At 41.8% G+C, this 25,953-nt stretch overlaps 1 protein-coding gene across 1 annotated transcript in view; it reads left to right on the top strand.

Annotated features, from left to right (window-relative positions):
* Positions 1-296: 296 nt before the first annotated feature.
* The window catches only part of RAD51AP2 (RAD51 associated protein 2), a 63,545-nt gene continuing 37,888 nt past the window's right edge, over positions 297-25,953 (top strand). Inside the window, exons 1-2 of the mRNA XM_077291463.1 lie at positions 297-313; positions 14,401-16,876. Coding sequence (XP_077147578.1) covers positions 14,422-16,876 — 2,455 coding nt within the window. The 5' untranslated portion in view covers positions 297-313; positions 14,401-14,421. The remainder of the gene's footprint in view (positions 314-14,400; positions 16,877-25,953) is intronic.

Here is a 25,953-nt window from a genome sequence, read left to right as displayed (position 1 = left end):
AGAAGAATAAAAATGTTTATTGCTCTTGTACTAAGGTGGAGGGGAAAAAATGAAAGATCAAAAAAAAAAATTACTGCATCTTTAATGGGTTTAGGACACAATGTCTACAAATGTGAATTATGAGGAATATTAGGAGGCTGTGAGCTGTGTAAGAGGACGGGGCCGCCATTTTGGTCTGAGAATATAAGGTGACCGAACTCTGAGGTGATTTTTAATCTTTTTTTCATGACTGGAAGCTTTATGTCAACACACGTTACTTGTCAATAAAGTTTGTACATATTTTCCTTTCTGAGGAGAATTTGCGCCACCTGAGGTAAAATTTGTGTGAAGTGAGGGAAGAAGCGATGTCCAGCCAGTAATGTCCAGTAAGGACCAGTCCTCCCACTGGTATAAGGAGGAGAGGAAGGAGACACTCGATAAAATAATATTTTCACACTGAGGGACAGGTTTTTAGAACACGGAAGCAATTAATTTACTCAATGGAGAACATTCAGTGAAGAAAGGAAAACAATGCAAAACAGTGCAAATTTATTAAAAAAATTGCACACAAGGCTTGATAAAAATGGTGCGACTCGCTAGACTTTTCCTTACACCACCTCATAGGGTGTACATAATTATTTTGTATGCACCTTGTACTTTGCAGTTGTATTTCGGGACAGAAAAATGGCGCATATCGCTACGAATTGCAATGCATTTTACTGCCGTTCTCCATTTTGGAGACACAATTGTTTTAAGTGTTTTTCATAGCAGTTTTTAATTGTTTTTTTTTTGGGTGGGGTAACATTCCTAATTATAATATGTATTTTTATGATGTATTAAAGTTTACTGAAAAGTATGTAGAAAAAAAAACGCCCCAAAATACTCCACACCCACATTGCAGGATCAGGATCTAAAAATACAGCAAAAAAAAAGAAGAAGTTTTTAAAATTATTATTAAAAAGAAAAAATTAATCCCTCCGCCATCCGCCTTTTCCTCAGTAAAAGGGAATAAAAAAATGACAAAACATGTATTTTACTCAGGACTGTCTCCATTGTAAGGGTATGTTCATACATGGCATTTTTCAAGTGTTTTATCACGACATAAGTGTTTTTGACACTTTTTATGCTTATTACGTGTGTTTTTGCTGCGTTTTTACTAGAGATTTTTTTTCATTCATTTGAATGGGTGAAAGTTGCTGCGAAAATTCACAACTGAGATCTTAGAAAATCTCGTTCATTTTGCTGGTATATGAAAATGCGGCATTTTTTTTCAGCACAAATTAATGCATGAAAATGTTGCATAAATGTAGTGTATGAACATAGCCTGAAAAATCCAATCTATCAAAATATAAAACCTATTTGACCCATAAGACAAATGCTGAAAAAACAAAATCAAATAACCGAGATTGTCTTTTTTCAGTCGCAGCACCTTCCTCAAAAAAGGCGAGAAAAATGTCATATGCACCATTACATTTTACAGCTTTGCAGCCCCCCAAAACAGGCCCTTATGCAGGTGTATTGATGGAAAAATAATGATGTTATGGGTCTCAGAAAAAGATGACACAAACCAGAATTTTTTTTTCAAACTACTGACCAGGTCCAAATGGGCCTTAACCCCTTCCCCCCCAATGGACATTCATGGAAAGGGGTCCTCATGTGTGGAGGGGGCTCAAGAGCTCAGCTCCTCCCCATACATGGCAGATAGTGATTATATTAGTCGCGGACGGTGACTTTTTAACTATTTAAATGTCGCTGTCAATCTCGCCAGTGTGAATGATCTCCCATCAGCCCCCTGTGACGCGATGATGGGGGACTGATGGATTAGTATGACAACAAAGTCCTATTGAAGACCCCAGTTTCGGTCATCTCGGTCCTCCCATAGACTAAGCCCCATAGGCGTAGCACTTATAAATTACTGTGTAATAAGCTCTTTTTCGTTTGTTTTTTAAGGGTACATATTTTTACTGTTCACCTCTGACACCAAATAACCTATTGAACTAATTCTCCAGGGTATTATAGTTGTGTGGATACATAACGTGTATTTTTTTTGTTATATATATGGAGTAAAATGTATGTTATATATATAAAAAAGTAAATACAGAAGTCATAAAAGATATCTGATGAACATTTTTTTTTTCTTTTATTGTTCATTTTTTGTTCCTGTAACTGAGGCATGGGAGCCCCAGAAAAAGGAAAAACAGCTCCCTCCACAGTGCAGGAGTCATGTATGGGTCTGCTACGATCCAGAAGCTTTGCTATGTTGGTAGAGACCCTTTGATCATGTGATCGCCAGGTCTCTCTTTCATTCCCTTCCCTCTCCTCCATGCTATCACGGACTTACCCTGAACATTGTATTGAACTTCAGCTACAGAAAGTCCGTGTTATTTATGTTAAGAGTGGACACCGACAGAAGAAAGCCCCTGTGGAAGAATAATACATGGGCACTTTGCAATGTAGTAAATCATCATAATACACAATTACACTTGCTTTGGAGGTGGTATTGACCCTTTTACCAGAGGTGTACCTAGGGGTTCAGTTCAGGGGCGCGAAACTCAGAGCGGGCCCCTAACTAGCTAACCCTGATTACAACGACGTTGGTGCCCCCTAATAGTGGTTGTATGGGAATCTCAGCATATGACCAGGCTGCTACTGAAAATAAATCACTATACAGAGACCATCACTGATCAGTGATGTTACTTCCATATGGTGACCATAGAGTTGTTGACACCAGCCCTACAGAACATGTAAGAGGTTACAGTTACAGACAGTGACTTACAGCTGACGTTCTTTCTGATGAGTATTTAAATTTTACCGTCTTTTCTATCATGCCCATACTGACATGACAACTCCTTCTGGCCACGACTCATCTGCAGAGATCACAACAAAGACACATTTGACTTCCCAAATTTCCAGCTTCATCCCCATTTATTTCCAACCTGCACAAACTCCTCATCCTGTTGATACCCCAATGCTGAGCCACTGCTGCTGTATGTGTCCCTATTACTGCATCTACTGTGTGGCGCAATAACAGTGCTCCTTTTGGTGTTCCACGTAGTAATGCCACGACTGTGTCACTTACATAGTAATAATGCCTCCTTTGTGCCCTCTAGATGGTAAAACAAACCTCTAGAATATATTAAAGCCCAGCTCAAGTGTCCTAGAAAACAGTGCCCACATTTTCCCCCCTGAAAGTAATAATGGCTCCTGTGTGTCCCTTTGACAGTCACAATACCCTACCTGCCTCTATAACTAAACACTTAATAATGTCCTGTGAGGCTACCCCTGTACAGCTCTCCTTTTTTTTTTTTTTATCAAATACTGTAGATTTTTATTGATTATAAAATGCAATAAACATTTAAAGCGAACCTGTCACCCCCAAAATCGATGGTGAGGTAAGCTCACCGGCATCAGGGGCCTATCTACAGCATTCTGTAATGCTGTAGATAAGCCGCCGATGTTACCTGAAAGAAGAGAAAAAGACGTTAGATTATACTCACCCAGGGGCGGTCCCGCTCCGATGGGCGTCTCAGGTCCGGTACAGCGCCTCCCATCTTCATTCCATGATGTCCTCTTCTGGTCTTCACGCTGCGGCTCCGGCGCAGGCGTACTTTGCCCTGTTGAGGGCAGAGCAAAGTACTGCAGTGCGCAGGCGCCGGTAAGGTCAGAGAGGCCCAGCGCCTGCGCACTGCAGTACTTTGCTCTGCCCTCAACAGGACAGACAAAGTACGCCTGCGCCGGAGCCGCGGCGCAGAGACCAGAAGAGGACGTCATGGAATGAAGATAGGAGGCACCGGAGCGGACCTGAGACACCCATTTGACCGGACCGCAGCGGGACCGCCCCTGAGTGAGTATATTATAACCTCTTTTTCTCCTCTTTCAGGTAACATCGGGGGCTTATCTACAGCGTTACAGAATGCTGTAGATAAGCCCCTGATGACAGTGAGCTTACCTCACCATCAATTTTGGGGGTGACAGGTTCCCTTTAACAATAAGGCCGGCCTCACACTTGGCGTAAGACAATACGCCACGTATTATACATCCGTACTACGGCCATAATACAGAGAAATGTTCCCAAAATAGTGATCCGTAGGCAGGGTGTTTCAGCGTTGACCTACATTTCCTTCAGTCGCGGTGAGGCGCCCTCTGGTGGATGTTCTCATGAACTGCAGCCTGGGAACTTTTTCCCACGCTCCAGGTCAGATGAGGACATCCACCAGGGGGCGCATCACCGCGACTGAAGGAAATGTAGGTCAATGACCTACATTTCATTCATTTGCCGGGGATTACAGGCACGGAGCACAGCTGCATTTAGCAGGGCTCGTGCCTGTAATATTAGTTAACCCCTTCAGATGGATTACTTCGTGGGACGAGACGGTTCACCAGAAGGTATGTATCTTGTGCGTTTATTATTTTTCCAAGCGAGGGTGTTCCTGATGGATTGAGAGAACAATAAATTATTACAACAACCGCTGTGTTTATTGCATTAAAATACTTTTAAATCATGTGTGTGTGTGTTTTTTAACCCTTTCCAACAATTGGATTAATAATGGATAGGTGTCATAATTGACGCCTCTCCATTATTAATCTGGCTTAATGTCACCTTCCAATAGCAAGGTGGCATTAACCCTTCATTAACCCATATCCCACCGCTACAGGGAGTGGGAAGAGAGTGGCCAAGTGCCAGAATAGGCGCATCTTCCAGATGTGCCTTTTCTGGGGTGGCTGGGGGCAGATGTTTTTAGCCACGGGGGGGCCAATAACCATGGACCCTCTCCTGGCTATTAATATCTGCCCTCAGTCACTGGCTTTACCATTCTGGCGGAGAAAATTGCGCGGGAGCCCACGCCAATTTTTTCCGCCATTTAACCCTTTATTTCAGCAGCTACAGCGCTGAAATTTTGCACATACACACTACTAACATTAGTAGTGTGGAATATGCAAAAAAAAGGGGGATATGAGATGGTTTACTGTATGTAAACCATGTCTCATATCCTGTCGGGTTTGTGCAGGAGAAATGAAAAGCCGGCAATTGAATTACCGGCTGTTCACAGATATGAAATGAAAATGAAATCTAAATACAGAATATATATATGTGTCTCAATGACATATATATATATATACTGTATATATGTTTTCCCGAACATTTGAGCACATAAATCCATTAGATGTCGGTTTTGCAAGCCTGCGCGAAAATCTCGCAGTACGGATGCCATACGGATTACATACGGAGGATGCCATGCGCAAAATACGCTGAAACACCCTGCCTACGGATCACTATTTTGGGAACATTTCTCTGTATTACGGCCGTAGTACGGACGTATAATACGTGGCGTATTGTCTTACGCCAAGTGTGAGGCCGGCCTTAGACATGTGTTTTTCAATCCCCCCCAGCATTAACCCCCCTTTACCCATCCCACCCCTTCATCCCCATCCCTCCCACATTTCCCACTTAGATAGCTCACGCGACCAATCACAAGCTGCGACGTCATCTAAGGTCTTTCAAGCGCTCATTCTTAGGAACGGAAGCTGCAGGTTACATCGGTAAGGTCCAGGCTGCGTCGGAGAGGTGAGTATATCAATATTTTTTATTTTTATTCTTTATTTTACACATTAATATGGATCCCAGGGCCTGAAGGAGAGTTTCCTCTCCTTCAGACCCTGGGAACCATACAGAATACCTTCCGATACTTGGTGTCCCATTGACTTGTATTGGTATCGGGTATCGGTATCGGCGATATCCGATACTTTTCGGGTATCGGCCGATACTATCCGATACCGATACTTTCAAGTATCGGACGGTATCGCTCAACACTACTCCTAACCCAATTCCAACCAAGGCGTCCACAATTTGTCATACAAAACCATTTTCCCTCTTTTCTGATATACTCCCTTTTCTAAGGCTATGACCTTCCCCACATACTTGATGTATTCTCCCCTCGAGGGAGGCTCCTCTATCATCCATCTTTCTTGCTATGACCTTCCGAGCCATGTATAGCAGTCTAGCGACTGCTTTTTTCAATGTGTTATCTACAATTATCTCATCTACATATCCCAGCACGCACACCACTGGTTCCCTTGGAATTACACATCTATACGCCCCTTCTATCCGGCTGAGAGTACAGCTCTCCATTTACACAATATATCCCCACAGCTCCCTTCTACGCAGTATGACATCCCCACAGCTCCCCTGTACACAGTATGATAGGCCCTATACACAGTATGATGTCCCCACAGCTCCCCTCTATTCAGTATGATGTCTCTAAAACTTCAGTATAGACAGTATAACGCCTGCAAAACTGTAGTTTGCCCCCACAGTAGTCTGGACACTGTGTGATGGCCCGACAGAACCTTCCACATTGTATAATGGTTCCTCAGTAGCCCCTACACTGTATAATGGCCCTTTAGTAGCCCCAACACTGTATAATGGCTTCTTAGCGGCCCCACACTGTTCTATGGCCCCCACACTGTATGATGGCTCCACTGTAGACCCCACACTGTATAATGGCCCCCTCACTGTATGACGGCCCCCACATTAGTCCCCAAACTGTATGATGGCCTCCACAATAGTCTATACAGCATATTGGCCACATTAATAGCCACCACTCTGTAAGATGACCCCCTTAATAGCCCTCATTTTGTATCATGGACTCATTGGTAGACACAACTCCATAGGAAGGCCTCCTTAGTAGCCCCCACTCTATAGGAGGGCCCACTTAGTAGCCTCAACTCTGTATCATGGCCACTTTAGTGTCCACCATGATGCATCACAGTCCCCTTAGTATCTCAGGAGGTCCCTTTAGTAGCCCCCACTCTGTATGATCCTCCATTTAGTAGCTCCAACACTGTATCATGGCCCTCTCTGTATGACAGTCCCCCTTAGTAGTCCTCATACTGTATCATGGCCCACTTAGTAGCCTCTATGCTATATTATAGTTCCCTTAATAGCCTCCAAAATAGATGAGGGCCCATTAAGTAGCCTACATTGTGTATGATGTCCCGCATACTAGCCCCATGTTGTATCATAGCCCCTTAGTAGCCCCACACTTCATGATAGCCCCCTTAGTAGACTCCACATTGTATTATGATATACATGCGTGGTCAAAATTGTTGGTACCCCTTGTTTAATGACAGAAAAACTCACAATGATCACAGAAATTCGGTGGAAGCATGGTTGAAAGGCAATGTCTGACTTTCATTTGTTCATTTTCATAGATCTTTTATTTATTATTACTTTTGTTGATTCAAGTTATTTCTGTGACCATTGTGGGTTTTTCTGTCATTAAACGAGGGGTACCAACAATTTTGACCACGTGTGCATGGGAACAAGATGGTCTGAACCAAAAATAGGAAAAAGTCACAAAAAAGGAGCAAAACTGAGGCATTCATTTAGACCCCTAGGGGTCATAGTGTTCAAAGTTACAATTCACCTTGTCTCTATTTGAGCAAGTAGATTTTATTGACACCCCCCCGATGCCCATATGAAGGGCATCGATCCCCCTGACCCTAAGTGATTTTGCATCACAATCATGATAAAGCTTAAAGTAATGGGGGAATGTTTTTAAATCACAGAGGTCAAACACCATCTTGGCAGCACCAATGTCCTGCACGATACCCACAACATTAGATCTATAATGAGGGCAAGGAATCCACTATTTATCTGAGTAACGAAAGAGGCGGTGAGATGGATGCAGTCAGGGCCGTCACAGCGGCGTCCCCAAACTCCTAAGTACATATAGGGACCTATGAATATAGGGTATCCAGGTCTCCGGCAAAGACGTTCGGGCCTAAGGCCTAGATCTTTTGAGCTAGCGATGTCCCTGACCAATGGTATGTCTATCCCTGATTTATGTGCTCTGTGCTGCACAGGGACAGTGATCACATAACAGAGATTTATCTGGAAAGTCTAGTGCTATAAATCAACATAGAAGGAATGGCGGTAATCTAAATAAGTTGGTGAAGCAGTACCCTGAGGTATTTAATCATGCCAAAGGTGTCCCGAGCACCCTCATTTGTGTTATTATAGTAAAGTTGGTGGAAATGGGAGGAACAGGTTTAAAAACAAAAATAATAGTTTTTTTTATTGTTGCTCCATCTCCTACAAGGTTATGTGGTTAATTTAAAATTAAAAATGTTGTTTTTATTATTTTTTTGGGGGGTGTATATGTTTCTTTCTCTTTTTTCTTTGACACATTATGGGCAATTCATGAAAGCTTTTTCACATAAATTCTAGCGAAAAAAGATTTGAAAAGTTATTGCGCAAAATAAATCGACTTCTGGTGTTATCAGGCCATTCTCACCAACTCCAACAAAGGGAGCGGAGCTGGAGTGGGACGGGGTGTGACAGGGCATAATGACCCCCACTCGTGAAATTCATGACGAATGATGGCACTCGCTATACCACAAATATTACTCCAGCAGAGGCCGGCATAAGATTTGTGGCAAGGCGCATAGTGGCGCATCGCCATTATGTGCCTCGCCTGATTCATCAAGAGGGATGCGCATCTTAATGAATCAGAAATATCCGCTCCAACACGACCCCTCATCAAGACTGACGAGAGAGTTCCCAACCATAAACAATCGCCCCCATTGTGCCTGGATAAATTCCTAAAAGTATTTAGAGTTGGCGAGATGGATGATTGCATCTTTATAATATTTTACACCCAGTGGCAGGGTAAATCCATTACTGGACAACCCCTTCTTGATCTAAATGTTTGGCCCCGATAAAATAAAAAATCTATACTCACCTCCCATGCTGACGCCGGTCCCATGAAGAGGAAATCCGGGCTGCAACTGATCTCTCACTTCCTCTCCATGTTCAGTCCGACAGGAGGCAGAAACAGTGATGCCAGTGCTGATTGGGCGTCGAGGTCACTTGACACAACAGCACGGGAGCCCCTGGGAGAGCAGGCGCCAGCACGGGAGGTGAGTATAGACTTTTTTATTTTATTGGGCCAAGCATGGGGTATGAGAATGGGTTGTCCAGGTAGTGGACAACTTATTTAAGCCTCTTTCATGCTCTATAAAATTAAGGTGAGTCTGCTAAGATCCAGCAATTTCTGCACCTTCCAAAAGATGGTGGTCACATGATTGCTGAGACGGGAATACAAAGCGTTATTATCACTTAATGAACTATATACAAGGCACATTTAATTCTTAAAGGCTTGCTCCACTACTTTTAGATTGATGTCCTATTCTCTGAATATCAGATTGATGAGGGTCTGACACCCGACACCCTCATCATCTATCAGCTGCTATCAGTGTCTGCAGCAGCCAGATTTTAGCAGTAGCAGAGCCAAGCAACTCAGCTCTGTCAACAGTGTAGAGGCCACAGCCAAGTATTGCAGACTTGCCTTTATTTAAGTGAACACATAACGTTTTGTGTAACAATTTTATTACCCTAGTACTATCTCTACCTCTATTTCTAACCCATGCCATTAGCCTAGGCCTAACCTAAGCCCTAAGCCTGAACCTAAACCAATCACTATTGTGAATCCTACTTAGGGCTAGAAAAAGTGTAAAAATGTAAAAACAGCTCTTAGTAATGAATGACAATAGTATCAAATTCCACTGTGCATGACTAAACACTATCTTTATCCATTAGCTGCTTGTTTACTGTCTTCTTGGTCACTGCTTCGAGCGCAGCAGTGGAGAAAGGATTATGGATCTCAAGGCACAGCAGTGCTAGAGCACTGACAGAGTAGTGACAGAGCGCAGCAGTCTAAGGAGTTTATGATAGGATTATATGCTCTGCATAGGCAGCAATCAAGAAGACAAATACAGAGAGTAGCACCTGATGACAAACTCATCATATGCATCGTTGGGCACTTGCTCCGTGCACCTCTCGAAAAGTAAATGGTGCTTGAAGGCGCTGATCATTTGACAGTGGTTATGGCATGGCAGGGGTGAAATCTTTCACCTCAATAGACTTTGGCATCTGGGGCAACTGCCCCAGGACCCACTACATGGTGCCACTGATACTACTAAACTAAATTTATGATACCCATAAATCACTTGTGAGTCTGCCATACGCAAGCAAAACAACAAATAGTGCATGTGATTGAAGTAAGTCTCTATCAGAAATCTATTTTAGCGGTTTAGTTTCCAAAATCTCCATATACATTAGGTGGACAACCAGTTCCAGCAATTTCTTCAGGTTTCGACACCTTAATCTAATGTGTACCGGGGCACTTAGGGCTCAATTGGGTACCCATGGACAATTACACAGGATTATGCTAAAGGGGTTATCCAGCCTGAGGCTACGGTCACACTACCAGTATTTGGTCAGTATTTCACATCAGTATTTGTAAGCCAAAACCAGGAGTGGGTGATAAATACAGAAGTGGTGACTAGTGATGAGCGAGTATACTCTTTACTCGGGTTTTCCCAAACACGCTCGTGATCTCCGAGTATTTGTTATTGCTTGGAGATAAAGTTTTCATCGCCTCAGTTGCATGATTTACGGCTTCCAGATACGCTGAATACATGTAGGAATTCCCTAACAAACAGGCATTCCTCACATGTATTAAGCGTATCTGAAAGCCGTAAATCATGCAACTAAGGCGATGAAAACTATATCTCCGATCAATAACAAATACTCGGAGATCACCCGAGCATGCTCGGGAAAACCCGAGCAACGAGTATACTCGCTCATCACTAGTGGTGACGTGTTTCTATTATACCTTTCCTCTGATTGTTCCACTCTTTTGGCTTACAAATACTGATGTAAAATACTGACCAAATACTGATAGTGTGACCATAGCCTAAGGCTATGTGCACACGTTGCAGAATTGCCACGGAAATTTCAGCTGCAATTCTGCAACTCCCTGAATTGGCATGCATATTCCTGCTAAACACTAGCGTTTTGCAAGTGTAATTAGCATGCAGAATGCTAGCGTTTTCCAAGCGATCTGTTGCATCGCTTGGAAAACTGATTAACAGGTTGGTCACACTTGTCAAACATAGTGTTTGACAAGTGTGACCAACTGTTTACTATTGATGCTGCCTATGCAGCATCAATATTAAAAAGATATAATGTTAAAAATAATAAAAAAAAGAATTAAATAAAAAATAGTGATATTCTCACCTTCTGGCAGCCCCCGAAGCCTTCCGGCTCCTCACGATGCGTGGTGGCGGCAATGACCCCAGATGACGTAGCATCACGCGAGACCGCTACGTCATCACAGGTCATTGTCGCAAGGCATTACTGGGAACGGGAGCATCGCGAGGAGCCGGAAGGCTGCGGGGGCCGCCGGAAGGGGAGAATATCACGATTTTTTATTTTAATTCTTTTTTTTTTACGGGTATATGGTTCCCAGGGCCTGGAGGAGAGTCTCCTCTCCTCCACCCTGGGTACCAACCGCCCATGAGCCGCTTACTTCTCACATGGTGGACATAGCCACATGCGGGAAGTAAGCGGATCAATGCATTCCTATGTGTGCGGAATCCCTGCAATTCCGCACAAAGAATGAACATGCTGATTTTTTTTTCGGAATGCGATTCCGCAATGGGAAAAAACTCAGCATGTGCACAAAAAATGGGAGAATGCATTAAAAATGATGGGATGCTTATGTAAGAGTTTTTTTTCGGCGGAAAACGGCCGAAGAAAACGCTTAAAAAACACAAAAAATCCTGAACGTGTGCACATAGCCTTGGGGTACAAGTCTGCACTCAATGTTTCAATAAGGCTACTTTCACACTAGCATTGTTCACTGCACGTCGCTATGCGATGTTGCGGCGCACCAACGCTAGCTGTGAATGCGCCGCACAACGGGGGCAGCGGATGCAGTTTTCCAACGCTGCAGACGACGCACCAAAAAACGTTACAAGCAACGTTTTTTGGTGGCGACGGTCCGACGCAACACGACGCAACCGTCGCACGACGGTTGCGACGTGTGGCAGTGCGTCGCACTGCGTCACTAATAAAAGTCTATGGAGAAAAAACGCATCCTGCAAGCACTTTTGCAGGATGCGTTTTTTCTGCAAAACTACGCATAGCGACGTGCAGTGCACGACGCTAGTGTGAAAGAGAGCTAAGGCTACTTTCACACTAGCGTCGGGAACAACCTGTCGCTATGCGTCGGGCCAAGGTTCCCGACGCTAGCGTGGTCTCCGCCGCACAACGGGGGCAGCGGATGCATTTTTCCCACGCATCCGCTGCCCCATTGTGAGGTGCGGGGAAGTGCGGGGAGGTGGGGGCGGAGTTCCGGCCGCGCATGCGCGGTCGGAAAAAGCGGACCGTCGGGAGCAAAAAACGTTACATGTAACGTTTTTTTCTCCTGACGGTCCGCTACCACACGCCCAAGCGTCGCAAAACGGACGCAACGTTTGGCAATGCGTCGCAAATGCGTCGCTAATGTTAGTCTATGACGAAAAAACGTATCCAGCAAGAACTTTTGCTGGATGCGTATTTTCGGCAAAACGACGCATTTGCGACGTATTGCAGTTAACGCTAGTGTGAAAGTAGCCTTATGCAACAGAAGTGAACAGGAGTAATAGAAACAATGTTGCAAGTGCGCTCAGCTGTTTCTGTAACCCCAGCTACCTCTGGCCCTTTAAAGTGGTTTCTACTTAAAATGTAGAACTGCAGCAAAGCCCAGCATAATAGACCAGTAATCACATGTTACGTGAGTGGGCCGATACTGGGCAGCAGTCTAAAGAAACTAAAGTGTGATCTCCTGCCAGTGTTAGGAGTGGTTCTTACTGCAAACTGTACATATTTACTAAACTTCAGTTACATGTTTACTGTACGGTTCCATGGTTATATTTGTGAAAATCTCTTCTGCAGTTTCAATGAGTAACTAATCTTGAACTTAAAACATAAACTTGGCATAGATATCCAGTTTATAGAATCATTTTGGATAAAAGAGGCAAACATCAAGAGTTCCTGATCTTAATGTTTCTAATAAGCTAATTGTTAGACAACACTTGTTTAGGATATACTGTACGAGAGGTTTGCAGCAAGCTATATTGTAGCCATGAAACATATTTTTGCCATGATCAAGGCAAAATGTACCTTTTTGATGATTTAAAAAGAAGTGCTTTGGCTGCAACATGTGAACACAGCCTGATAGCTTGTCACCAGGGGAGAGAGGGACATAGCAGTAAGGTAAGCTGTGCAGCCTCAGATGGGCCCAGAAGGTACGGAGAGCCCACTTGCACCTCTAAAGCAGCACTAGGGACCTCTTCTGTCTGTATCCGACCCTGAAGGCAGAATCGCCTTTCTATGATTAATTTTTTATGGTCCCACTGACTTGCATTTCTTATTTTGATCTGACCCTCATATCAAAATCAGACCTGCGTCTGCAATGTTCACGGACATGTGAATGACCTCATAAAATATTGTAGGTACAAGTGCTATCTGTGAAAACCATGGACAGCACTCGTACACGTAAATGGGAATGAGGCCGTAGGATTGCGCCGCATGACCGTTTTCTCCACATCTGAGAAAAATGGTCCAATTATTCTGATTACAGCCTGATCAGAGTTTGATCAGAGCAGCATCAGTTTTTCTCGGATGTAGAGAGGAAAAAAAAGTAATCCGAGTGCAGTCCTATTTTTTTCATGGACACGTAGACTTGCATTGCAGATTTTGATCCATCACTAGGCTCAAAATCGGACATGTACACAGCCCCATAGAATATCAGATAGCTCAAAGATTAAATTTTTAGTCCATGTTCTGTCCGTGAAAAAACTGATAGCACTAAACCAATATTATTCAGTTAGGCTGTTCAGATGAACGTTATATTTCACAAAACAAATCTGCGCATGAAAAAGAATCACAACTTCTTCAGTATGTCGGATGAGAGTCACCTTTTCAATTCTATGAGTGCGAATAAAAGCACTGGATCCCTACTGATCAACTCTTTAGTATTTGATTTTTACAGATATTCTTTAACATCTGAATCTATATTTGGTCTTGTAAATTTTAATAGCCACTTTTTGTGACACGTAGATTTTGGTGCCTAAAATTGGCGTTTTCATTTGTATTTTAAATCCTCTTCCATTCTGGGGATCCAACCTGAAAGCAGGAATGTACTCAGATTTCATTATACATTTTTTTTGTTTGGATTGAACAAAGTGTTGTCAGTGGAAAATAGATGGGATAGACTATTTTTTCTTTTATTTTGCTTTTATGTACAAAGGCTTTTCTCTTCTTGAACTCTGACAAGGTATTGTAACAACCACATATATTTTTGGATAGAGCTATATTTGCATAGTTTTATGTAAGTCCTATTCAGAGATCAATAAACAGCTGTGAAAATGCTTCCCACCCCTGCCTACATCACCAGTAACACTTCACATTTACAAGTCTTTAATTAAAAAACAAACTTTTTGTTATGATCTTAACTGAATAGTTATGTGCTAACGCCTCATTTTATCTCTGTTTTTTCATGTTCACAGCCTCCTTTTTTTCATTTTCAGAAGATTTGTGAAGTCAGTAAAATGTACCGAGGACAGCAGTCAAAGGCAGAAGTGCATGACATATGGCAGAAATACAGGGGAACATTACAGTCCCAACAAATGCAGATAGCCACGGAAAGAGATTCTCTGGTGGGAGTCACAGTCCAAAAAGAAGCGTGCAGCCTGAAAAACACACATTTCCATCACTTAGAAATGCATTTATCCATGGAGGAGATGATACTTTTCCAACTAGACCTAATCTGGGAGAATTACATTGTATCAGCATACAATTCTATTTATTCACATGATTTATGGCCTATTTCTGGTAATAACTGTCGATTTATTGCTAAAGCGGCTGCAGCTAGCAGGCGTCACATACTGTATGAGCACAGAATAGACTTCTGCAAGACATCTGTTGGTGATATAGGACTTAAGAGAAATCTTTATGATATTTTTACTGCTGATTGGGTCAAGGAGATGATTTGGAACCAAAATATAGCCGGTGCTATGAAAATGAAGAATCTATGGCGCAAGAGGAAAGCAAATGCACAGTTAGGTAGAGAAGAGAAGAGGACAAAAAGACCCTTGATCATAAACAAACATGATGATTTGCCTCATTATTTTATGGAAACAAATGTAGATTTGGTTCCATTTACCAAAATAGAATCGAATGACCAAAATAGATTTGTAAAACCCTGTGAAAAAATAGAAGCCTCTTCTGAGAAAAATACATCTATGTCTATGATACTAAGTGCTCCAGAAACATACTGCAATGTCAAACCCAGTTCTAAAATGTCTGATGATGGATGTTACTTTGGGTCAGCGGTAAAGTCATTGGTTATATCATCTTCTTCACTTGGTGTTGCAGAAGAGGTTTTTAGTAGCACTTTCATTCCTCAAGCTGACAGTTCTGTTGATTATAAGAAGCTATGCGGTAGTCTGCAACAGAAAGGACACGGTAAAGTTCTGTCCGACTCTGATGAAAGCCTTTGTTTGACAAACAACACTGACAGTAATATTAATCTGCATGTCAGACTGTCAGCGCATCCTTGTATGCTAACTGCAGATGTTATTCTTAGCGATGTTAACTGCACCGAACCAGGTGAGAGGCAAGGACAAAATTGTTTCAATTGGACAGCTTGTGAAAGGAGAATGATACAGGATGAAAAATTAAAAAGTTCTCAAACCAATAAATCATTATTGCCTTGTATTGTTAAGAAAAATTGTCATTGTGGTAAGTCATTTTTGCCAAGAGAAAAAACATTTTCAACACAGCTTGACATCAACTTTGCAGCTTCCTTACTTGGAACGACAAAAGATGATTTCTTATTTTTTCCTAGCCTCGGCTTCCAAAGCACTTCTTGTCAAATGACTGACAAATCATTTGCATCAAGGCATGAAGGCTTGCAGTATGAGCAAGCAGAAGTGGAGGTTTCTTTTGGCAGCGAAAATATAAATATCAGCACTAGAAGAACTCATCTGGAGTATAAAACTGCACTTAACAAACAAGACTTCTGTTTTCCTTCACACTTTCAGAGTGGAGTCGACACTAAACAGTCTGAAAAAGAGACATCTGGAAATAATGTAGACTTTTATGTAGAGTCTACGCGGTCAAAGCAGGTGTCTTGTACTGAGCGGTTTCTAAAAATCTGTTTAGAGAAATGTTTGGTGGAACCAGAAAGTCGCAAGAAGATATATTGTTCCTTCCGGAATGAGATGTTGGTTTACAAAAGCGGATCCAGAGACGACAACATGACTACAATGGAGGAAAATCACTCAGGGTGTATATCTGAGTGCCAAATCATAAAAACAAAGCTCAAACATCAGTCATGTACAAAACAAAACAAAAATAAAGAAAGAAATGAAGTCCAGAAAGGGAATATGGACCGTGATGCCACTCAACACAATATAGAATGGGAAAAGGAGGATGGTGAAGTGGATATGGCTTTCAATAATTTTAATGGCATGGAAGAAGAAAATCAAAATGTCAATGTATCCATTTTGGGTGGACGTTGGAACAGGAGCCCAGTGTCTTCTGTTTATGCAGAAACTATAGCAAGTGAAAACAGTAAGCAAGAAATTAAAGAAGAAGCATCTCTAGTGCTTAAAAAAGAAATCACTGATGTTTCCATTAAAGGAAGTATAGCGATGCTAAAAAACATAGATTTTGAGATGAAAGCCCAGTTTGATCTGGTTTTAGAAGAACTGAAGATGTTCCATATGATTGAAGTAGAAAATGTCGAAACTTTGAAGACTCAAGAGGCAGACAGACTGGAAGAGGCTTGTGGGAAAACCAAAGAGCTGCACCATGAAATCGAAGAGAATTCTCCCAGTCGTGAAGTAATAGTTGGTAGTGATTGTGAGGATTTAGTGACCATAAAAGACTACGGATGTGATAGGAAGATTACCTCTGAAGTCAGTGAACAGGAAGTGCCTCAGTCATGTATGTCTTCTTATCCAGGTGATGAAGAATCTTTGTATTCTGCTGATAACGTAGGTAAGTGGAGTGGATAACATTGTCTACTACTGTAGGAGTGGAACACCAAAACAATATTTTCTTTATAATGCTGATAGCGACATATTTATCAATAGCAAAACGGCTTTCGAGAGGTTAAATTTCTATATAGGTTAATTTTCACAAAATTGACCAAGGCTCATAGTATGGTCATGGCTTCAGTTATTACAAAGAGACCATAATAGTTTATTACAGATTCAATGTGTAATAAAGCATGATGGATCTCATTGACTTATGGGTCCATCCAGCAAAAAAATTGTACAGCAGAATGTAGCTACAGTATTATCTGGGACTATCCTTCTGCTGGCGGAAAGGTCCTATAGGGTATGTGCACACTGGCATTATACAGATCAGATTTTCTACTTGGATTTTTTGGATGGAAAAGCCACTGTAAATTGAAGTAGTAACATTGTGAATGATACTTAAGGAAATCTCATATACGTAGTACACAAAAAATCTGCAGCATAGTTTGACTGGTGCAAAGGATTTGCAGGTCTCTTAGACAAAACACAAGTGCTTGCAAGCCCTTTGTTTTAGAGCTTGTAACTCTGCTCTGAAGCTGTCAGAATCAATGGATCCGGCCATCTTCAGTGCCCCTGCCCTCCTCCTGTGTTGCAGAGGCAAAGCTGCCTCTACTCTCGGCATTGGACAACACAGTTCTGAGCACCAGCGAGACCAGGCCGCTGGTCCAAACTGTCAAGCAGGAAGTCAGATGACAGAGAAGCAGAATGCTTCTGAAAAGAGAAGATTGGAAAAAACCTTTAAAGGAAATCTATCAGCAGGTTCTTGTTGTTTAATCTGAGAGCAGGATAAAGTATAGATTCCAGTGATGTGTCACTTACTGGGCTGCTTGCTTGTCATCTTAATAAAATCAGTGTTTTATAAGTAAGAGACAATCAGTAGTGGACTAGCTGTCTTGTGCCACGTAGTCTTCTTGCTCTGTTTAACCCCACTTTCACCACTGATTAGCATATTTCTGTCAATGTACACAGGAACTCCCAGTCAGGGGTTTGGGTGGGGTTATATACAGGTCAGTATTCAGAACACTGTTACATCTACAGCAGATAAATCTGTGAATTTATCAAAACTGCACCAAGCAGTCCAGTAAGTGACACAGCACTGGAATCAGGGTTTCAGCCCATTCATCGTGCTGTTCTCAGATTACATAGCAAAAATCTGCTGACAGATTTCCTTTATGATCCAGTTTACTGACACTTTGTCCTGATACAGGCTAATTGTGGGGGGATCAAACTACCTGACAACCTCATTTGAAAGGCTGAAAATATTAGATAGCGTATGCCAGGTTGTCAACATGATTTAAATGTTTGGCTGGCCACAGTAAAGGGAGAAAAAATAAGCTCATCGTGGTCAAAACATTCTGTTCCTCATCTCCGACTGATGTCAATCAGATTATCTAATGTTTACTCTAGGCAGAGAACCTTACAGGGTTTTGCTGGGTCTAAACATAGATACTATAAATGTGTGATTGTGCATGTCTGACACATAGGATCCTGATCAAGAATGAAGGACAGCTGCTGCATCGGTTTGACCAGATTTTTCTCAACTCTTGTCAATGGGCAGTGTACAACATTTTAGGAAATGGGCCAGAGTTTGAGCCGAGTGTCATGTTAGTGTGATCCAAGTCTCTCACATGAGAGAATCGCATCACAGATGTGGAGAAGATGGAGAACTTAATTTCTCCATCTTCTCCATTGTCTGTGTCTGTATAAATCGGACATCCAAGAGTAGTCCGATAGTTTACATGTACCAATAGACATGTGTTAAGTCCTTTTCAGTCCCTGGCTTACTAGAAGTAGGCATCCGAGTGAATGACACGCAACACAAAAGATTGTGTGATCATAACAGGGAAAGCTCAGGAGCCTGTCTGACTCACCGGGTGCTCACCCCTCCTTTATACAGAGAAGAGTTATACATTTTAAGACATGCGCACAAGCGCTCATATTCTCTTACAAAGCTTATCTATACTGTGAAATTTACGACCTCTAGTATGTAGGTAAAAAGTTACATCAGTCGAGAAGGAATGCGTCCATAAAAAAGAAATGTCAACTTTGCTCTAGTTTCTTCTGATAAGAAGTCAGATGTTTCAGGACAAAGACACAATGGATTCTTTCAGTCTAATCTCTACAATTCCCCCCTTTGACATATTCTTTTTTTATTAATTACCAAAGGGCCAAAGACAAAGCCTTTATTTTTGGTATTACACATGTACACGCTTATATCATTAATAAGAGAATCAAATCTAGTATCAATTCTTCCGTTTAACTCTCACAACCTTTTCTTTGTTTTGCAATAAGTATACTTCAAGCTTGACTGATGTAGGTGTTGTCAACAGGACTTGGAAGGGTCCGTCAAACCTTGGTTCAAGAGCCTTTCTGGTGTGTCTTTTTACATAGACTTGATCACCTGGTTCCAACTTGTGACTTCCTTCAGTGTTGTCAGGATCTGGAAGGGAAGCAAAAAACTTGTGCATGCACCTTAGTTAATTGTTTCTGAAGATTTTGCACATAAGAAGTCAATGACTCAATATTTAACACAAGTTGTTGTGGAAAATAACATCCTAAATTGGCAGTCCTGCCAAACAAAATTTCATATGGAGACAGTTTAGTCTTACCCCTTGGGGTATTGCGTATTGAGTAAAGGGCCAGTGGAAGGCATTCTGTCCAAGGCTTTCCTGTTTCAGCCATGGCTTTCTGTATTTTTAATTTTAAAGTTCCATTCATGCGTTCCACCTTACCAGAACTTTGAGGATGGTACGGAGTGTGTAACTGACTTTCAACACCCAACATTTTCAGTACATTTTGAAATATTTCTCCAGTGAAATGAGTACCCCTATCTGACTCGATCACTTCAGGGAGACCGTAACGGGGTATCAGTTCGGCAACTAGCTTTACAGCAGTGTTTTTAGCTGAAGCCTTCCGAACTGGATAGGCCTCTGGCCACCCTGAGAACATGTCCACACATACCAACACATACTCATACCCATTACTTTTTGGCAGCTGGATAAAGTCTATTTGTAATCGCTGAAACGGATAGAGAGGTCGGACGTGATGCTTCATAGGGGTCTTTGTTGTCTGTCCGGGATTATGTGTCAGGCATATAACGCATGCAGCACAATAGTCTCTTGCATAGTTGCCAAAACCTGGAGCCAACCAGACTTGCTTTGCCAGTAGTGTCATTGCATTTGCAGACACATGAGTAGGGTGGTGCAGTCCACCAACTACAATCGGATACCAGGCTCTAGGTAGACATATTAGTCCATCTTTCTTCCAAATTCCTGCTTGTTCTTCTGCCCCTTCCTTTTTCCACCTGTCCCTCTCCTCTTCTCCTGCATCTTCCTGTGCTTGTCTCAGTCTATCTTCAGTATTTTCTGTGGGGTTTACAGTATGAACCTGCTGTAAGGGTTTAACTGCTGCTGCTTTGGCTGCTTTATCAGCCCTATCATTTCCCCTAGATTCCCTAGTGTCGAGTCTCACATGTGCAGCTACCTTAATTACTGCTACTTCTTTTGTTTCTTGTGCAGCCTCTAAGATCTGTTTGATCAAAGAAGCATGTTTTACAGGTTGTCCTGACGCTGTCATGTAACCTCTAGCTCTCCAGATTACTCCAAAATCAAACACAATACCATGTGCATACCTAGAATCAGTGTATATATTAGCTGTCTGATTCTCAGCTATTTTTAGCGCTTCAATCAATGCTGTCAGTTCTGCTTCTTGTGCAGACTGTTTCGGTGGAAGAGGTTCTGCTTTGAGAGTTTCAGATTCTGACACAACTGCATACCCTGTATGGAAGTTACCTGTGTCATCTGCAAACCTACTACCATCTATAAACAGCTCTAAATCTGGATTTTGAAGTGGTGTTTCGGATACATTGGGTAAGCCTACCGTTTCTTGTAAAATGAGCTCTGTACAATCATGTGTGTCTGTAGGGAAAAAATTTGCGTGTGGATCAGTGTCCTTATTCCCCCCTTCAGACTCGAGAGGTAGCAGTGTAGCTAAATTGAGAGTCTGAAGCCTTGCAAATGTGATAGTAGAGGGGAGCAGCAAAGAACACTGTAGCCGCAAATGTCTGGCCATGGAAATGTGTTTTGGTTGGACCTGGTTTAATATCCCATAAACATCATGTGTAGTTTGAACTGTGAGTGGATGCTCTAGGACAATTTCTGATGCTTTGTCCAACAATAGCGAGACAGCAACAACTACACGTACACAGGTTGGCGCTGCCCTGGCTACTGGATCTAACCTTGCTGAAAGATATGCAATTGGTCTTTGTTTCCCTGCATGCTTCTGGGTAAGAACTCCTGTAGCATGGGAATCAACTTCTGCAGCCATAAGCTGAAATGGTTTGGTGTAGTCTGGTAGCCCTAACGCTGGAGCTGAAACAAGGGCATCTTTTAATTGTTGGAACGAAATCTGACCTTCTTTTGTCAACAAATAAGGTTCACTTTTTACACAGTCATACAGTGGTTGCATTAGTTGACTGGCATGTATAATCCATTGTCTACAATGAGACACTATTCCTAAAAATGCTCGTAGCTGTTTATGATTTCTAGGCTCATTCATCTGTCTTATTGCTTCAGTTCTTTGAGGTGTAAGATGCTTTTTACCTTGAGAAATGCAATGACCTAGAAAGACCACTTTGATCTGACAAACTTGTAGCTTTTGTCTATTCACTTTACACCCTTCTTTTTCTAGAAAACATAGTAAACTCACAGTGGACCTTTCTGCAGTTTTTAGATCTGGGCAGCAAAGTAGTATGTCATCCACATACTGTAAAATTACTACCTGTGTTTCAGGTCCAAACCTCTGAAGAACTGTTTGTAGGGCATTTGAATAAAGAGTAGGGGAGTGTATCATTCCCTGTGGAAGGCGTGTCCACGCCAACTGTTTGCCCTTAAATGTAAATGCAAACAAATGCCAACTATCTTGGTGTAAAGGAACCGAGAAAAATGCATTTGAAAGATCTATTACAGTAAACACTTGAGAACTGGCTGGTATCTGTGATAGTAACGTATGAGGATTGGGTACAACTGGGGTGATTGGATCTAGAACTTTGTTTATTTCTCTTAGATCATGTACCATACGATATTTGGGCATAGAACTCTTATCAAGAGTTCTCTTCTTGACTGGATACAGAGGAGTGTTAGCAGGTGATTGTATCTCTACCAAAACTCCTTTCTCTCTATATCCCTCTATCTGTTTTGTAATCGCTAGTTCCTGCTGGGCACTCACAGGGTATTGTCTGAGCTGTGGGAGAACAGCTCCTGGTTGCACAGATAATTTTACAGGAGAAATATGCAATAATCCCACATCAGTGTCACCCTGTGCCCACAGTGTTTCTGGGATCATTGAGAGGTCTAGATCTATGGTGTACTCTTTTTCTTCAGCATAATCCTCAAAAGCCTGAATTCTGACATATTGTTCTAATGATTCTGCATCATCAGGGATAGTCAGCATAACTGTGCCATCTTCCCTAAAATTGATGTTAGCTTCTAATTTCTTTAGTACATCAGTTCCTAACAGACATGTTGGGGCACCTCTGGCATACAAAAATCTGGATGCAAAACATTTAGGTCCTAATGAGACCTCTAGGGGCACAGTATATGGCAGTGTTCGAATTACCCCATCATAACCCTCAGCAAAAGTTGTTTGTTCTGAAATATCTTCCGGATTCGGAAGAAAATCTTGATTCAAAATTGAGGAAGTTGCACCTGTATCTATCAAAAATGGAATCTCTCTCCCCCCCACATTCACCTGTATCATAGGTCTTCTAGCTGGTAGGGAAGTTTGCAACACATCGAGTCAATCTGAATCTGGTATGGGACCATCTATGATGGTAGATTTCTGCTGGTTGTCCGTTTGGGGAGGGTTATTTCTGGGAACAAATTTGCCTGACTTTATATCTGCCAACTTCTTCCTGCACTCTCTTTGGAAATGACCTGGCTTTTTACAGTAGTGGCAAGGAAAATTGTGTCTCACTCTTCCTCCTGTATTAGCTTGTGCTATTCTAACAGGCTTATGATTCTCTCTCATATCCATGGCTATTCCTAAACATCGCTGTTTCACAATATTTGGTTGTTCAATTGTTCTCCAATCTGGAGTAGAGGATTTAAATTTTTCTCTGATTTTTGGATCTAGCCCCTCTATTAATTGTTTTGTAAAAAGTCTCCTTACTGAAGCATCAGTCATATCCAATCCTTCATCCCTAAAGCTATTTTCTAGTTCTTGACTATATTCTTCAATACTTTGCCCAAATTTCTGCATAATCACACCTGTTGACCCCCTTTCCCTCTGTTTTCCTCCTTCTGTTCTTCCAGATGGTACAAATGATTGGGCTTTTGGATCTAGGTAAGGTGGTGGGATTATATTACAACTTTTTCCCTTTCCCATGATCCATTTGGAAGTGTCTGGATCATACTTCCAATTCTCCTCTTTAGCTGTTTTTGAGACCTCTATCATACAGTGTATGATTTCTTCCCACCCATTGTCTTTGATAATTCCTCCTCTTTCTTTACTCAGTCTTTCCCATTCTGTACTGAACATAAGTGCTTCTGAAATTCCCAATTTTTCTCTCACTCTTCTAATCTGACTTCTGACTATCTTTCCACATCTTTCCTGTATGATATCTGCTGCTTCCACTTGTCCTAAGACAGTTTTGGTCTGTTTATTTCTCATTTTAGCTATTTCTACCCCAGGTGACGTTTGGACAATCACTGTGGTGATGTCTCGTTGCCTTCTCTCCTAGGGAGCTAAAATATCCTTTCAATATTTGCTATTTCTACCCCAGGTGACGTTTGGACAACCACTTCCTCTGTTGGTGGCGTCTCGTTGCCTTCTCTCCTAGGGAGCTAAAATATTGAAGGGCTTGTCTGCTCCGTTTCTTCTAATATGCAGGACGTACTTAAGTGCTATTATGCACACAAACCCAGCAACACCATACAGATCACAAAACTTTCTGTGTCAGTTAGCATACTTGTCCCAGGCTCATGAAAACCGCGTCCTGGGCTCATTCTATCACACCTTATCCAGGGAATGTAGAAACAAGTTCTATAGGAGAGTCAAGCATGGGCGGAGGTCTCCCAGAAGGACGCTACCTCATAACCCAGTTAGGCTGACTTCACCAATAACCTTGTTCTAACAATCGTGGCTTATTGTTCTACGTACTTCTATTCTTCTTTCACAACATGTCACAACCTTCACACTGTTCACACACTGTTCACACACTGCTCACACACTGCCAGGGACTAGACTCATAAATCTATACAATATGGTAACCCGAGTTTTATAGGTATCTACTCACTACTAGACTAACCCAGCGTGACACGGCTCATAGAGATCTTTCGGATAATACAGGGCAGATAAAAGAGAACTAATAATGTCTCTTACCTGGCCAGGTATTTCAGTTCATTTGCCGTCCATTATCCCAGATCTCCGTTGTCCGTATCCGCAGGTAAATCTCGAGCAAACACTCTCTCCTCAGGTCCCTGTTCAGGCGCCAAGAAATGTTAAGTCCTTTTCAGTCCCTGGCTTACTAGAAGTAGGCATCCGAGTGAATGACACGCAACACAAAAGATTGTGTGATCATAACAGGGAAAGCTCAGGAGCCTGTCTGACTCACCGGGTGCTCACCCCTCCTTTATACAGAGAAGAGTTATACATTTTAAGACATGCGCACAAGCGCTCATATTCTCTTACAAAGCTTATCTATACTGTGAAATTTACGACCTCTAGTATGTAGGTAAAAAGTTACATCAGTCGAGAAGGAATGCGTCCATAAAAAAGAAATGTCAACTTTGCTCTAGTTTCTTCTGATAAGAAGTCAGATGTTTCAGGACAAAGACACAATGGATTCTTTCAGTCTAATCTCTACACATGTATGAGTGTCGGATAGATGCAGTCACCGCATGCTGCGATTTGTTTTCTCATGCCGAATCGGCATGAGCATAAAACACTGGTCGGCACTGACCCATAGTATAACATTGGTCCGAATGTTATCTGATAAAACATCGGGTAGCACTCGGCTGCATGCGTTTGTGTGAGCAAGCCCTAAAACTTTGAAGATGCCTCATTCTTTAGATCACAGTGGTCAGACTAGATCACATTGTAAGGATATGCCATATTTCGTTAGGTTCATCCTTCCAACTCCTTTAACATAAATGAATAAACTAACATATTTGGTAGAAACTTGATACAATAGTTACCATATAGCATCATGTCATTTTAAAGAGTTGTTCTCATCTTAACAAGTTGTTAGTAATCCAAAGAACAGATGATAACTTACTGATTTGCTGGGGATCCAACTACTTTTATTGTATTCATGGCACTACCGAATGAAGTGTTTAGTTACAGTATTTCATAAAGCCTTATAGAAAATGAATGGAGTAGTGGGACTTATATATGGCTATCACTCCACTCTAAAGCTCTGTTTACATGTTGAGTTTTTGCTGCGTTTTTTTATTCGAATTAAAAGCTGTTTTTTACCGTGAGAAAGTGAAAAAAGTGCCGCAAAAAAGGACACAAATGTTTTTGCAGGGTTTTTACAAGCATTTTGTAAGTATTTTTGATAACTATAATTTACTGTAATAAACACCTGCTGTAGACAAATCACGCATGTAATCCTCACTCAAAAAACCCTGCAAAAAATGCTGTGAAAAAATGCCCTAAAACTGGAGTTTTGAATCCCGCATTTCTACTGACAAAATAGCTGGTTTTGGCTACAGAAAAAAAAGACTGCATGCTGACCCCTTATCCCCTATACTCTCAAAATCCACTTATAAAAAGAATTATGAAAAAAAGTAGGCTACGTGTGATGGAGCAATTTGGAACCCTTTTCTCAAGGTCAGTGGTAGTCCCATCGGCTGGAGCCCCAGCAATTCACAAATGATTGATAAGTGAGCTGGTAATAGCTTTTTAACAGAACTGCAGTATTTTTGACATTTTTCACTCAATTTCCATGTATGAATTTTATGGCCCTGATTCATCAATATTGGCATTTTGCTCACCACCAGCCTTGATGAAGAGCATACTAGTAAGATGAGTCAA

Source organism: Ranitomeya variabilis, chromosome 2 (genome assembly GCF_051348905.1).
Source record: "Ranitomeya variabilis isolate aRanVar5 chromosome 2, aRanVar5.hap1, whole genome shotgun sequence".
In the NCBI taxonomy this organism is placed as follows: domain Eukaryota; kingdom Metazoa; phylum Chordata; class Amphibia; order Anura; family Dendrobatidae; genus Ranitomeya; species Ranitomeya variabilis.
The sequence above is the reverse complement of the archived record's forward strand: the minus strand, read 5'-3'. Positions and strand labels throughout refer to the sequence as shown.